Source organism: Erpetoichthys calabaricus, chromosome 3 (genome assembly GCF_900747795.2).
Source record: "Erpetoichthys calabaricus chromosome 3, fErpCal1.3, whole genome shotgun sequence".
NCBI classification, from domain to species: Eukaryota; Metazoa; Chordata; class Cladistia; order Polypteriformes; family Polypteridae; genus Erpetoichthys; species Erpetoichthys calabaricus.
Window position 1 is genome coordinate 169,703,314 of NC_041396.2, and position 17,348 is coordinate 169,720,661.

The 17,348-nt window shown below is 37.6% G+C and overlaps 1 protein-coding gene across 4 annotated transcripts in view; it reads right to left on the minus strand.

Moving 5' to 3' along the window:
* The window catches only part of ralgapa2 (Ral GTPase activating protein catalytic subunit alpha 2), a 789,870-nt gene extending 775,408 nt beyond the window's left edge, over positions 1-14,462 (minus strand). For 3 of the 4 annotated variants that reach the window (XM_051925541.1, XM_051925545.1, XM_051925544.1), the window contains exon 1: positions 14,161-14,462. In XM_051925541.1, the coding sequence (XP_051781501.1) occupies positions 14,161-14,266 (106 nt within the window). In that variant the 5' untranslated portion in view covers positions 14,267-14,462. The remainder of the gene's footprint in view (positions 1-14,160) is intronic. The other variant, XM_051925542.1, reaches the window with a different exon arrangement.
* Between the last annotated feature and the right edge of the window lie 2,886 nt (positions 14,463-17,348).

Here is a 17,348-nt window from a genome sequence, read left to right on the forward strand (position 1 = left end):
AGCCTTGTTTTAACCGTTTGGGATTTTTTATTTATGGACATTTTGATGCACTGAACTTTATTAGGACACTGTTTTGTTTGGATTTGTTTTATTGAATAAAAGCACTTTTGCACCTTGTTGCACCTTCCCCCTGCTTAGTTTGGTGGCCTCATTGTCCAGCTCATCCAGTTACATTACCAATGGTGTTGGGTTGAGAGGCTCCCAGAACAGTGGTGGGAGCATGGAGCAGGTCCCGCACCGTCACACTTGTCCTCTCAATCATTTTTCACTTTTAAAAAGATCTAACAACCAATAAATAGTATTTAATTGGGACAAAACTGACTTTTTAGAAAAAAAGCAAAAACTTCTAATGCCTTGATGGCATAAGTATAAATATTCTTAATAATGCAGCTTGTAACTGCATAAAGATTTACCCAATTGCATTCCAAATTATTTGCAGAGTAAGGTAATTTTCCCTCATCCAACATTAACTGAAGTGACTATGATTAACCCTAAATAAAATATACTGATCCTTTATGATTTCATGGAAGCTCTACTAGCTAAAACAAGCAGAGATAATAAAAGAAATCAATGAACTAATAAAACATCTTGCTATGCATTATGTGAGGGGTAATCAAAGTCAAAATATATCACAGAAAAGAAAGAGGATGACTGTTAAGTAGTGGATGAAATATGGCACTAGCACTGATGACTGGGCAAGACTAAAGCTCATCATGGAAGGTATCAGGAGGTCTACTACAACCTTAAAGGAGCTCCAAGAATTTATGGTGTACAGTGATCCCTCGCTATATCGCGCTTGGCCTTTCGCAGCTTCACTCTATCGCGGATTTTATATGTAAGCATATTTAAATATATATCGCGGATTTTTTGCTGGTTCGCGGATTTCTGAGGACAATGGGTCTTTTAATTTCTGGTACATGCTTCCTCAGTTGGTTTGCCCAGTTGATTTCATACAAGGGACGCTATTGGCAGATGGCTGAGAAGCTACCCAACTTACTTTTCTCTTTCTCTCTCTTGCGTTTTCTCTGATCCTGACGTAGGGGGTGTGAGCAGGGGGGCTGTTCGCACACCTAGACGATACGGACGCTCGTCTAAAAATGCTGAAAGATTATCTTCACGTGCTACCTTCTGTGCAGCTGCTTAGTGAAGCGACATGCTGCACGGTGCTTCGCATACTTAAAAGCTCGAAGGGCACGTATTGATTTTTGCATGTTTGTTTTTCTCTGTCTCTCTCTCTATCTCTATCTCTCTCTCTCTCTCTCTCTCCCTGCTCCTGACGGAGGGGGTGTGAGCTGCCGCCTTCAACAGCTTTGTGCCGCGTTGCTTCGCATATTTAAAAGCTTAACAGCCCTATTGTTTGTTTGCTTTCTCTGTCTTTATGACAGTCTCTGCTCCTGACGCACACTCCTTTGAAGAGAAAGATATGTTTGCATTCTTTTAATTGTGAGACAGAACTGTCATCTCTGTCTTGTCATGGAGCACAGTTTAAACTTTTGAAAAAGAGACAAATGTTTGTTTGCAGTGTTTGAATAACGTTCCTGTCTCTCTACAACCTCCTGTGTTTCTGCGCAAATCTGTGACCCAAGCATGACAATATAAAAATAACCATATAAACATATGGTTTCTACTTCGCGGATTTTCTTATTTCGCGGGTGGCTCTGGAACGCAACCCCCGCGATGGAGGAGGGATTACTGTAATGGACTTTCAAGGTGAATGCCTTTATTTCTGATGTTACAGTGCATCCGGAAAGTATTCACAGCGCATCACTTTTTCCACATTTTGTTATGTTACAGCCTTATTCCAAAATGGATTAAATTCATTTTTTTCCTCAGAATTCTACACACAACACCCCATAATGACAACATGAAAAAAGTTTACTTGAGGTTTTTGCAAATTTATTAAAAATAAAAAAATTGAGAAAGCGCATGTACATAAGTATTCACAGCCTTTGCCGTGAAGCTCGAAATTGAGCTCAGGTGCATTCTGTTTCCCCTGATCATCCTTGAGATGTTTCTGCAGCTTAATTGGAGTCCACCTGTGGTAAATTCAGTTGATTGGACATGATTTGGGAAGGCACACACCTGTCTATATAAGGTCCCACAGTTGACAGTTCATGTCAGAGCACAAACCAAGCATGAAGTCAAAGGAATTGTCTGTAGATCTCCGAGACAGGATTGTCTCAAGGCACATATCTGGGGAAGGTTACAGAAAAATTTCTGCTGCTTTGAAGGTCCCAATGAGCACAGTGGTCTCCATCATCCGTAAGTGGAAGAAGTTCGAAACCACCAGGACTCTTCCTAGAGCTGGCCGGCCATCTAAACTGAGCGATTGGGGTAGAAGGGCCTTAGTCAGGGAGGTGACCAAGAACCCGATGGTCACTCTGTCAGAGCTCCAGAGGTCCTCTGTGGAGAGAGGAGAACCTTCCAGAAGGACAACCATCTCTGCAGCAATCCACCAATCAGGCCTGTATGGTAGAGTGGCCAGACGGAAGCCACTCCTTAGTAAAAGGCACATGGCAGCCCGCCTGGAGTTTGCCAAAAGGCACCTGAAGGACAGTTAGCTGAGGTCTACAAGACTGTAAATTTGTTTTTGACTTTCTCTTTTACAATTTTAATATCCTGTGCTGCAAACTGGCCATGGTTCATCAATTAATTAATGGACAGATATAGCTGGTTTCAGTTTAAGTTTACTCAGTCTCTATAGTATCTTGTTCTCTTTGTCTCTGTTGGTATTAATAAATCTGCATTCATTTGCACCAGTTCTCTATTTTGTAATTTGTCTAATCTATACATGCATTTTAAATTAAAATTGTTCACAGCACTCTGCATTTGCACTCAGTAAAGAACACTATACAAAAAATAAGTGGTACTGTATTATATTGTATTGATCCATAAAATTATTTAGCCAAAAAACAAAGAGTTCACCCTATAAACATATTCACTCATGGCTCATTTTAAGAACTATTTCATATACAGCTCACCCTATGAAATAAAAAAAAAATATTTAAAATAGACTATGCTGTCAAGTCACCTAAAGGACACTGCGACTGAGAGAAACATAATTTACATTTATTATTTATAAATGTTCATCAACACAGCTCATATCAGCAAATAAACAGATCAATGAAAGATATTTCCCAACACTGGCCAGACCTGCCTTTCTCTCCTTTCTCTGTATTCCCGGCTCGTTGATACCATTGCATCATCACATCACTGCTGTAGGACACATTTGCTAGAAGAAGGGAGCAAACCTGACACAAATGTGTTGACAATTTGATGTCTGTATTTCAATATGTGGTTTTTCTGAAAACCCCAAGAACCATGTTTGAACATAGTTGGAAGGTCAGGTGTCTTATTTTTTTTAAGTTGGAATTTATTTAAATACTTTTTCTTTTTTTTTATATATATATACAGTAATCCCTCGCTACTTCGCAGTTCACTTTTCGCGGATTCACGACTTCGCGGGTTTTTAAATACAAGTGATTGCCCGCCTATCGCGGAAGTTATGTTCCAGACCCATCAGCAACAGGAGAAAATCCGCGATATAGAAAGACCATATAAATAAGCATTTTTATAGTTTAAGCCTTAAAATACCCATCCCACATGCTTTAAACACATGTAAACTTATAAAACACTCTTTGTTAACACATATAATATGTGGATGTCAGGCTAAGGATATGAGTAACATCTCACTATTATAAAACATTTTAACTTCACGCAAGACAAGACAGTGAGACAGGAAAATAGGTGCTGTACAGGCTTTTAAATTATTGACACGCAGAGCGACAAGCAGCACAAAGTCCACTTCTCCTTAGCGTTCATTCAGCTCCCCACCCCCCTTGACAATGTGAAGTAGCAGGAGCGTACTGCGCCTCTGGGGAGGGAGGTTTGAGCGAACGTGCGTTCAGCCCTCACACACCCCCACTCCTCCTCCTTCTTCCGAACGCGCAGAGCTACAAGCAGGCATTTTGCCAGAAACAGCACAAAGTCCACTTCTGCTCAGCGTGAGTTCAGCTACCCCCCTTCACAAAGCGAGTGCAGACACATCGACGTCTGATCGCTGCGTGCAGTGTGCAGTGTTGGTCTGCAGTGTTTAAGAATGTAGAAAGTGTTTAAGAGCATAGGAAGTGTTTATAAGAGTGTGGGAAAGGTTAACAAGAGAGTGAGAAAGGTTTATAAGAGTGTGGAAAGGGTTTATAAAGCCTTAAAATATGTATAAATAATAAAATAAATATAGGTCGCTACTTCGCGGATTTTCACCTATCGCGGGGGGCTCTGGAACGTAACCCCCGCGATAGGTGAGGGATGACTGTGTGTATATATATATATATATATATATATATATATATATATATATATATATATATATATATATATTTAACCCTCAACATAATTTTGAATTTTATTTTCCACATAAACAGTATTTTTTTCTAAAAATTAACCGTAAAAAAATAATAAAGGAAAAAGGAGATTAAAGTTGGAACATTTAATACTTTTTGTAATTCTCATCTAACTGCATAAAATAATGTGCATAGCTTCTGAACAATGACAAACCATTCAAAAGTAATCAGTTATGGCTAAAACAGTTAATTGATTAGTCATAACACTCATCAATAACAGACTATTAAAATATGTAATTGTTGCAGGTCTAATCTACAACATTAGAAACAACATTAGGCTCATAAAATTTGAATTTATTGGTAAATGTGCTGCCTATCATCTTGTTAAATGCAGCTTTCTAGTTGAAACATTTAAAAATCACAAAAGGTAAAAAAAAAAAAAAAAAAACAGCAACAGCGGCACTTTTCTAGATTGTAGGCATGCCAATTATGTGCCCTTATGATGAAGATTGAAGCTTTTAGATTAAAAAAAAGTTAAACTCACAAAAAGGATAATAGAAAGATAATAGGCTTAAACAAACAGTAAAAAATGTTATGAATAACCCAAAGATATGCATTTCCTTTCATTTCTGGACAAGCTTTATTCATTTCTGGGATCCCTAGGAGCTTTTTATTTAATTCAGAATTTATGTTAGAATGAAAGTCCATCCCAGGGCACACTCAGTTTGGAGATGGTAGTTAAACATATTGCACAAAACGAGACAAGGGTCTGCTGTTTAATGTTCTGTGCTTGTTCGGGTGAATGTGGCTGGGGGAAAAAAAACAAAGACATGCACAAAACTCTGTGCTGCTATACATGACTAAGTTATAAACATGGTCAAAATACATGCAAGGACTATGCCAGAATCAGTAAAGTAAGGAGGAAAACCCAAATGACAAAACCAAAAGAAACAATCAAATCTCACAATCCAAAAAACAGAATAGAAGATTCAAAAAACAAATAAAACTAGCATTAACTTGAATAACTTTCCATGCTGAGGCTAGAAATAGGTCTTATATATGTTTTGGGTGACACCAGGTGCTGCCATATTGTAGTAGAAGCCTGACAATGTCACACAATGTGTTGAAGTCAGTAATGTGGAAGTAACATAGTGAAAACAATATGGCACCCAAGAATTATGATCTCACAAAATTGTACCCAAATACATTGAGATAAGAATTTACAAAAATACAAAAATAAATCCCGGTAAATTTATAAGAAATAAAAAGAGCAGACACAAAAACTAAGATTTATGATAGCTATAGCTATAAACTAGTGTATTATATACATTTTTCTAGTGTAACACATATGATGGTATATTGTAAACATTTTTGCTATTTTTTGATGCTGACAGTGTCGAAACAGTTAATATTCCATATAGATATTCATCTACTTCTACTTAAACAGAAACTCACCATAAACACCAATAACATGCTGCAAGATTGGAGAATAAAATTGTCTAAAGATGAATATAAACAAAACACAACAGTGAGGTTACTCAAGCAAACCATTTTACAAATTTCTATTCAGAGATGGCCTCATCAACTAAATCTAAATATGCACAACTCAAAGAGCTATTTACAAATATAGAACATATGAATAATGGAAAACGCCAGGAACAACAGCAAACAGAGCAATGTTAAACAATCAATAACATGAAATGATTTCACTAACTCTGTGTCTATCTTCGGTTGTTTCGTGTCCTTAAAAATGTGCAGCTGTTTGTTCCTTATTCTACAATCATACATACAGACTATTCTGACTACATCAGAATCCCCAAGTCAGTTGATTGCTGCTTCATACCCTGCAACCCATTTTCAATCTTACACCTCATGTTTCCATATTTCTTTTACCACCCTACCTCTTTTTTACACATTATGATAAGGCTTAAAATACTACGGCAAGTGAATAAATTTTATATCTGCACTGATTTCAGTTATGGGTCTTTGAACTGATAGAATCATGTAAGGTTTGTAAATTTCAACACTTAAATTGTATTATTAAAAACAGAATTATTATAAATTACTGATTGACATGCTTTTGCATCTGCATCAACTCAATTTAGAGCACATGTTGTCTTTTCTTTGAGTAAGCACAATATAACACAACAGAATGAAAATCAGTGTGAGAAGACAGCGAATGTACGCTGATGCTCAGAATGTGCTTTTCAATTCATGGAGCACTGGTCTTATACTCTCCTGACCATCCGTGCTTACTTGCTTGCCTTAGCTCCTGAACTGTAGAGATTACTTAACAAAGAAGTAAATCCTTTTGATGGCTAGAAGAGCAAACAAATTTTATTTTGGAGAGCAGCTCAAAAGTAAAACAAACAGAACTGTGGCTGATAACAATGCAGAATTGTTTTTTTAAAAAAAGGAAGAGTGTTATAGCTCCATAACAAGGATACTCAGATAAATGGAATTCAATTGGTTTCAGTTTTTCTGACTTTATCGTAGAAATAATACTTTGCAAATTATGTTGCCCTGCTGTGGTACTTAAATGCGGAACCACCACCCGAAAACCACTTGTGTGTGTGAATATGTAGAAAGTATTAAGCTCATGACAGCTGGTGCAACAGCGGAGCTTGGTTCAAAACAACAAAGACTGCAACAAAAAACAACACTAGTTCAAAGCGTAATTTTCGGCTTTCAATCCACTCGAAGAAAGGGCATACATTAGAGGGATTTAATATGCAATCGCATAGCAAAAAGTCATGGAACCAATTCACACCATATGTCAAGCCTTCAGAAAATTGATTTGAACCTTAGACCCAAGATGCAAGATAGACAGCTGTAAATATTTTAGTCAAACCTCCACACAGAATATTGTGACAGGATTATGAACAAAATAAGTAACACTGTATTCTTTTACCCAAAGAGTTAACTTAATAGTCAAGCCGGACCAATGAGCAATACTGTAAGTCAGACTATTCATTATACTGACTACAACTGAAACCAAAAAACACACATCTTCTGAATTCTTACTCCACAAATGATCACAGCTATGAAATAAGGAGATTGTTTAAGTAGAAAAGGAAAGCTATGTTAGGTTTTGAGGCTTGAAGGAATGGTATCATATTTGTATGACTACTCACAAAAGAAAGAACAGTGTTGAAGCCGAACAAATGGTTAAGACTGGGGTATTTTGGACACACTCATTATTGCCATTGTTTAATTTAAATGGCCAAAACACAATGCTTGTTAGAAACATAACCCAAAATTTCCTCTTATTTTCATAACCTAATACTTGTATATATATATATGTAAAATATATGAATAAGATGGGTCACTGCACACTGAAATTTTTCTAACTACATGGCACAGCGGATGTGGCACCCGTGTATATAAAATGGTGAATTTCAAAGAGAGGCTGGCAACATGGGTGCCAGAATGATGAACAAAAGACTAAATATGACGCAAAACATAAGGCAGACATGTAAAATCATTTGAAATACATCTGCTCATCATGTAGGTCCCCCACTCACAAGAATATTACACTTTCCCTTCCTGCACCACTTTTGGTCAATAATACTGACACTCGGTGCAACTCTTCTTCCAACAGCAGAGTTTCAAACCTTCTTCTGTGTCATTATTAGGTATGTGCCACTGGCCAATCACTGTCACTTACTGACTAGGAGAATATCAACATGCAGATCGAAAGTATAACAAGAAGTATACATTTGTTTTAGTTACTCACGCAGTGTGGTGAGGTGTGATCTGTGTACCAATTTCACACAGTAAGTCAAAACTAGGCTTCAGAGCTGATTCCAAGTTCAGAAACTATCCTCACGGCTGCCTCTGAACTGGCAGTGCTGGATGCTGGAGACCAGCAATCCCCATCTCAGTTATTTCCTCATCTGATGTCGCTGCATTTAGATTCACTCCTTATAGCAGCCTGGCAAATGGAGTAGGTTTTGGTTTCACAGACTGCAATGAGGTGTACTTGTGTGTTCACATATATTGCTCACATGCTCATGTTTCTCACATTACCCTCGGCATCACTAGTCCAAAGCAGTTTGTGAACTATCTGCCCTGTACATTTTTTGTTTATAAATCAAAAAAGGAAATCAAAAATGCAATTTTTATTTATATGTTCCAATGTTCAATGCCAATAAGGTGTGTGTGTATTATTAAACAATTATTAGGCTTACTCTGTGGTGTTAAATGAACAGAACAGGGCAATTAAATAGTTAATCACAATTATTTATATGACAATTAATAGTTAACTCAAATTTCATGTTCATGACAGCTTCAAACAACAGCATATCGGTCAGGAAAAGACCTGTGGTGACATCAGCACACGAGCAAGCTTTTGTAAAGGTTTGGGGGTTCGATTGCTACTAGCTAAAATACTACTACAAACTTTCATGTCATTCTGTATTGTTTGAATATAAATGTGGTTCACTCTCCTGGCACCAATTTACATAAAATTTAAATGAAAAATGAATTTAAGTTTTTGCATGATGAAAAATCACTTCACAAAGGGGTTTTTAGGAAAGTATTGACTACTTCTTAAAGCAGAGGAAGCCTGTGGGCCTCTCCTGAGCTCCCTCCCCACTGAATTAGGATACAATCATTAAGATGTCCAGGTCCAGCTCATAATGTAGATATAAGGAATTACTCTTCATGATAAGAATCTGCTTTGGAAGTAAATTTGATCTTATAATCTCATGACTAGTGCTGGGCGGTATACCGGTTCATACCGAAAACCGTTTTTTATTTTTTTTATGATATGGATTTTTCTTATACCACAACACCGGTTTAAATTGCCTAAACGACGTTCGGAACATTGCGCAGCGGGAAACTGTTCAAGTGGGGACCTTTTTCACTGCTACACCACTAAACACAGATTTGTTGCACTAGGGCTCTTTTTCACTGCTACACCATGAAATAGGTAGCATTCCGAAACTGAAGCCGACGATAAAGTTGAACATGACGAACAGAAGAACTTTTGCCGAAAAAAAGGAGTCACGTCCGTCGCCTGGAGATACTTTAGTTTTAAAAGGTCAGATGTGTAAATACTGTTTCTATACTACTGGATAATACTGCAAGCCAAGTTGTACTTGTTTTATTTGTTTTCAATACAGTGTAATGTACCTGGGTACTGTATAATAGTGTGACGACATGTTGACTTTATTCTCGACATTTCCACTTTAATCTTGACGCTTATGACGAGAATAAAGTCGACATGTTGACTTTATTCTCGTAATTTGTCATTAAAGTAGAACATCGTAAACTAAACTTAATTGTAAAATGAATATTTAATTTACTAGATTTTCTCAAACCCCATCATAAGTTATATAGCACATTAAATGCTTTGTGTTAAGTGATTCTTAAACTGACTTCTTCTTGCACTAAGAGGAGGCGCCGGCAGCGATCGCCGCACAGAAAACATTCACTTCATGATCTTCCTGCTCTCTGAACATTTAGAATGCTAAGATAAATACTTAATATAATTTTCATGGTGAAATGCATTAAAGCAAGCATTAATCATATGGGGGCACGGCGGCGTGCCTGCCTTGCATTTGCATGTTTTTCTGGTGGGTTTCCTTTCAAAGTCATGTAGGATGTGGGGTTTTGTTGTGCTATATTGACCCTGCTAGTGAATGTTTTGCTTGTATTCATCCTGCGATGTGCTGGCGACTCGTTCAGAGATGGGCGCAACTCTGAATGGATGGCATAATTAAACATGTATAACAAAGATATTTTTAAAGTTCTGAACACTAAGTGGGCTAAGTTTATAACTAGTTTTAATTTCACAAAGACGTTTTTTGGAGCCTCGTCACACCTGCCATAAAGTTCTCTACACTGAACATACACCTGGGAACCCCTTACTGCGAGGGAGCAGCACTACCGCCTCACTACCATGCATGTGTAATACTTGCTTTAATGCATTTCATCATGAAAATGATATCAAGTATTTATCTTAGCATTCTAAATTTTCAGAAAGCAGGAATATCATGAAGTGAATGGATTCTGTATGGTGATCGCGGTCTTCTCTTAGTGTGGAGGAAGTCAGTTTAAGAAGCGTAGTGATTAACCACTGGGTCGGGGAACGTAACACAAAGCATTTAATGTGCTGCATTAATTTATGACGGGGTAAATTAAGTAATTGATTAAACATTGATTTTAGGAAGAAGTTTAGTTTACGACATTCTACTTTAATTATGAGGTAAACTATGAGAATAAAGTGGAAATGTCGACTTTAATCTCAACATAAACGGCGAGAATAAAGTGGAAATGTCGACTTTAATCTCGACATAAACGGCGAGAATAAAGTGGAAATGTTGACTTTGTTCTCGAAATATAGTTTGTTTTTTTCTTCCCAGTATAGCTTAGCTTGAAACAAGGTCCATATTAATGCAGTTTGCCTAAATGATGGTTCAGCTGGTAAAGATGTCATCACCAAGTTGCACTTGTTGTATTTTATTTTAATTTGGTGAATACTGTGTAATGCACCTGGGCTTGAAGTCTTGAAGTAATAGTGCAACTATCAGTAATAATACTATTATTTATTTTATTGTTATTATTTATTAATTTAAATATTATGCAGTTTAATGATGATAAAGTTGTTTAAAAAGTCACTTTAACGTGTCAGTGGACAGAGATTGTTAACATTAACAGAAAGTGTAGTTGGTTTACAAAAAATATTTACTATTTATTCCTTTTCTAAGACATATTCGGTGCAATACAATTTTTGACAAGCACTTCTGGATATTTTACTAAGTCTAAATGCCTCTTTGTATGGTTGAAAATATGTTGTCAAAATTATAGTTTGTTTTTGCAAAATTTGTTCAATAAAAAGGTTCTATATTTTGACTGCATCTGTCATACAATGTGATACCTTCTCCATTAGTGCCACCCCCTTGAAAACTATCACTTTATGGGGCAATGCAAAACTGTATTAATACGTGTGTGCACATTAAAATTTTTTTTTTTGTACAATGTACAATACTCTTGACAGTGGAATAGGTTATTCTTAGCCAGTAATTGCAGTACTCATGACTACAGCATATGATTTTATTTCAAATTGTCATGTTATTCACAATCAGAATTAGAATTCACTTTACTGGACAGGTACAATAATGTACACCAGAAAATGTTTTGGCAGTACTGATGCAGCATACAAGGGCAACACAAAATATAAAGAAATAAAATATGAATACAGTCCAGGTAGTCCGAGGCGTGCAAGTATACATATGTACTGAGTAGAAACTCTTTCACTGTTTGAAGTTGTTTGCCACAGAAAAGTCTTTGGAATATGTAATGCCCATAATGAGATGAATCAGCAACATTTTTTACGGTATGCTTCCTTCCCATGGACTCATATAGGACTTGAATGAGTGGTAAGTTACAGCCTATGATCTTTTCAGAGGCTCTAATGATGCACTGCAGATTATCTTGGCCTGAGCAGTAGCAGCACCAAATAAGACAGTTACAGATGAGGTCAGAATGGATTTGATGATGGCTGTGTAGAACTGGACCGATACTGTTTGGGATAGACTGAATTTCCTCAGCTGGTGCAAAAACAATTAATTATAATAATGCATGTTATGTTTTCATTCTATTTAAGTTTTTTGTGACGGCACAGTGCCAAGAAATTGAAATGACACTATCGTCTCAACAGGCAAGTCATTTAGAGCGGGTGACAGGTGAACAGGTGGCAGGTATGTGGAAGTCTTCAATCATCTCCCAGGTTTTTTTTAATGTTAAGGTCCAAATTATTACGGCTGCATCATACTGTCCAATGTTCCACCTCTTGTCTGTGTTGTTTGAAATGAGGCCTATTAGTGTATTGTCATCTGCAGATTTATTGTACTATATTGTGTTCAAAAGAATGACTTATGAATACTTTGAAACCACTTCTTTTTTTCTGACTGGCCCCACCTGACTCACCAGTATAAAGACACCTCCATATAGGATATACCATTTGACTCATCTTAATGGCTAGTTTTTCAAGACATGGCACTTTTCGATCTCTAGACCTGGAAAACCCTGTTTTCTAGGCTATTTGAACAATCTGAAATCACTACAGCTTTTTTTGTCTTTTACCTTCTGACTTTCCGGTATAAAATCCCCACATATAATATACCATTCAATTCATCTCAATGTCCAGGGACTGGTAATATGGTATGTGGAGTGTCCTTTTATGCTATTTCAAGGCTACTGATCATGAATAATATAATACTTTTGATAGCTGATTCTTTAACAGTAGTTCTAGTCCTCTACGACCCACTCCTAGAAAGTTAAAAATGACAAATCTCAAACATAAGCATGTAGTGATTATAAATATGATGCAGTTTTTAATTTTTTATCCTTACCTAGGGATCTAGTCCTATATTGACCTCCATCAATGGATGAAGAAAGACAAACTTCTATTACAATCACGAATATTTACACTTTATGCATTTAAAACGGGCAGCACGGTGGCGCAGTGGGTAGCACTGCTGCCTCGCAGTTGGGAGACCTGGGGACCTGGGTTCGCTTCCCGGGTCCTCCCTGCGTGGAGTTTGCATGTTCTCCCCGTGTCTGCGTGGGTTTCCTCCGGGCGCTCCGGTTTCCTCCCACAGTCCAAAGACATGCAGGTTAGGTGGATTGGCGATTCTAAATTGGCCCTAGTGTGTGCTTGGTGTGTGGGTGTGTTTGTGTGTGTCCTGCGGTGGGTTGGCACCCTGCCCAGGATTGGTTCCTGCCTTGTGCCCTGTGTTGGCTGGGATTGGCTCCAGCAGACCCCGTGACCCTGTGTTTGGATTCAGCGGGTTGGAAAATGGATGGATGCATTTAAAACTGAAGCACAAATTTTAATACAGTATTTGAAATACTGATGTAACTTTTTCTATTCTTATTTACTCTGTTTTTCATTTATCCTCTTTATTTATGCATCATCTTCTCCTGTTATTTACTATATTTATTTATACATCACTGCAACTGTAGCACAAAGATTCCACTATGCTCTCACAATATATGTGACAAGAAAAGTCACTACTTTCTAACTATTCTAGTTTAAAATGTATTTCTACCACATGAACTAAATCATTACATTTCTTATGAAAATCCCACATTATAGCGGCTAATTCAGACTTTATAGTATTTTATTGTAGTATATTTTATAGTGCAGGTACAACATAATCAGCCCTGAAACGCATTTAACGGTTGAACGCATATTTCCAAAAAAACATAATAAGTGATTTGTTATATTATTGTTATACTTATGATGCAGAACATTCTGCCAAACGTGTGAAAATGAGTTACAATAATTTTAACATTCTTCCCAAATTTGACAAACAGTAACTTCCGTTTTTATTAACAAACTCATCAAGAACTAGCTGAACAGGCAGCTAAATAGATAAGCAGGTACCTCAAACAAATAAGAATCGGAAGCTATGCACTTCTACAATGCGCCTGTCATATCTGAATGATCCCTGTTCGATCAAGCCGTATTTGTGTCGTTTCTGTCCCTTTCTGCTTTTCTCATAATCACATGCAATGGCTTATAAATAGATAAATAAGTAAATAAATAAATGAGTGAATCAAGAAAAAGGCGGCGGCGAATAAATCGTAATAAACGTTGCTGAAGCGATTGTGAATGGTTGACATCCTGGGCTCAGGTGCGCGAGTAAGCTGGAAAGGTGGCTGACTGTGCGCCTTTTGGACAGGAAGTGCAAGGTGTGCGCGCACACACTGGCGTCCTGCACAAGTCCCAAACACGTTCATAATACCGCTTCACAATGAAAAACCACGAGAAACGATTGCAGTGCCACTATATCCCTTATTCGCTCACCTATCAGTGCGCGTAGGTGCTTCAGGCGGGTTATCACGTCCTTCTTTGGGTCCAGAACTTTCTGTGTAGATTTCTTGACGTCTCCATGGCTCCTTCGAGAAAACATTCCGCTGTTGAAGGCAATTTCGGCGGACTGAGTGTTAACTCCGCTCTTGGTGCAAGGCGCGCAGACGTTTCAGGCGGGTAAGACTACACTAGACTATGATATTCCAGCCTACTCTCTCAGTCACTCTGCGCCTGTCACACTGACAGACGTACTCAGCGATTGGGTCTCCTCCTTTCGAGAGCGCACTGTAATAATAATAATAACAACACGGAAAAGCGGCGGCGCGCAAACGTCATGACGCACGCCGCGACGTCACCATCAGCGAACGCGCACTGGTCACTTTCTCCCTTGTTCCGCAAATAATGTGTTGCTGCCAGTATGAAGATGGACTAGTTTTGAAATTTTGGCTAGGTTTTGTGTGAAATGTTGTATACTAGTGGACTTGTGTGCGAGTTTTTGTTAAAATTTCAAATTTATATATTTCCACCTCCACTTAGAATTCCTACTGTTTTCGTGCATTTCTTCATTATTATTGAAAAAAACATCAGTCTTTACTTTAGACTGTAAAATGGGAAACGAAAGAGGGTAATCTAAAAACATTTTTCAAAATGTGTATGTGCATTTTTTAGGGCTTTACGGATTTTTAAACATCGACAAACCTTAAATAGCTCTCAGTTTCAGTAATGCTCTTTCTTTACAAAGTGTGCGAGATTCAGTTAAATAAAGTACTTTTTGATAATATAGGAGAGATTTTGTGAAGTGAAAAACAATATGTGACCCCGACGCAAACTTTGTCGTATCACTACAACACACCCCCTGCAAGTCAGTAAGACTAGCCTGCGCGCTCCGTGCCCTATAGTTATAACACTCCTTCCGTCTTTGAACCCGAAATTGATTAAACATTACACAGGTATACAAAAAAGTTTTTGAGATAATGGACATCCATGAAAATAATGCATTCCCCCAATGCAGCTTGTGTGTGATAACAAATGCAATAGCTTTTGGTCTGTCTTTTGACTCTTTAACAGTGTCTTAGGTAATGAAATATCCAATATAATTATTCAACTGTGAAAAGAAGTCGGCTACAGTATAAGTTTGTCAACCCAGTCTTGGTTTATACCCAAAATGTTCTGTCTTAATAAGTATACAAATACATGTAAAAATTATGACTTCATCAAGAAGAGCCTGCATCAACAATCCTGATGTATTCTGCTACATCTGTGGAGAGTACATGGTTGAAAAACAAAAAAGAAATATCACAGACTTTGTGCATCGAGTATACCTGACTTATTTTGGAGTACAGCTTGGAGACCAGGATAAGTCTTGGGCTCCACATATGGTTTGCAAAACATGTGTGGAGCACCTATGACAGTGGACAAAAGGTGAAAGAAAAAGTTTAAACTTTGTTGTGCCAATGGTATGGAGAGAACCGAAAAACCACCATGACGATTGTTATTTTTGTGTTGTAAAGATTAAAGGCTTTAATCGTTACAAGAAAGTTTGGTGGGATTATCCTGATTTGGAATCAGCAAGATGACCTTTTCCACATGGCAATGACGTTCCCATACCAGTGTTTACCAGACTACCAAACCAGCCACTGTCAGACTCTGAAGAGAGGCAGGGATTGAAGTGTATGGCAGTTAGTAGCAGTGGAAGTGAATTTAAAGGAAGCTCTTCGACGCCTCCACCATTAAGCCAAAAAGAACTCAATGACCTGATTCGAGACTCACGTCTGTCCAAGCAAGCATCTGAACTTTTACCATCCAGACTTAATGAACGAAATCTTTTAAAGGCGGAAGTTAAAATTACAGCCTATCGGACAAGAGAAGAGAGGCTTCTCCCATATTTCAACAAAGAGGAAGAACTTGTATACTGCAATGATATCCCAGGAATTGTACTTCAAATGGGACTAACAGAATATCGACCAGAAGACTGGCGGCTTTTTATAGACAGTTCCATTAGAAGCTTGAAATGTGTTCTCTTGCACAATGGTAACCGTTACGTATCTCTTCCCATTGCTCACTCAACAAAACTTAAAGAAGAATATGAAAATGTAAAAATCATATTACAGAAAATCCGTTATCATGAACATCAGTGGTCGATTTGTGTTGATCTGAAGATGGTGAACTTCTTGCTTGGACAGCAATCTGGATACACAAAATACCCATACTTCATGTGCCTCTGGGATAGCAGGGCAAAGCAAGATCATTGGACAAAAGTGTCATGGCCTACAAGGGAAGAAATGATTGTTGACAATGCGAATATCATCAACAAGCCGCTGGTGGACAAGAACAAAATCATTCTCCCACTGCTTCATATTAAGCTAGGATTGATGAAGCAATTTGTTAGGGCTTTGGATGAAACGGGCAATTGCTTCAAGTACATTTGTGGATCATTCCCTGGACTGAGCATGGAAAAACTAAAACCTGGAATCTTTGATGGTCCTCAGATTCGTAAACTCATGAACGATTCCAATTTTACCAAATGCATGAATGACACTGAGGCTTCGGCCTGGAACAGTTTTGTCTCTGTTGTGAAGAACTACTTGGGTAATCACAGAGCAAACAATTATGAAGAATTGGTGCAAGATATGCTTGCTAACTTCAGAAATTTGGGAGTTAATATGAGCATAAAGATGCACTATCTCCATAGCCATTTAAAAAGATTTCCAGATAGCCTTGGAGACTTCAGCGAGGAACAAGGCGAGAGGTTCCACCAGTATATGAAGGTGATGGAGGAGAGATATCAAGGCAGATGGGACATACACATGATGGCAGACTTCTGTTGGAGTCTCCAACGTGATTGTCCTGATGACACACATAAAAGGAAATCGCATAAAAAGCGTTTTTTGAAGCATTGATATTAATAAAAATTAATAACTAATTAATATTGTGTTAATTAATCAAATCATACATAACTTTTTTCCTGTCACTGTTAGATATTTTGAATTTCTTTTTTGTATGATGTTAGACTGTTTACTTACTAGTTGTAACTACAATAAAAATAATCTTGCAATTCTGAATGCTTTTCAAATGTGTTGCATTAATTAATTAATTAATTAATTAACTATTAAATATCTCAGTAACTACAGCCAATCTGGCAAAACCTCAACTGACCTAACCTTTATGACTTGGGAATGCAG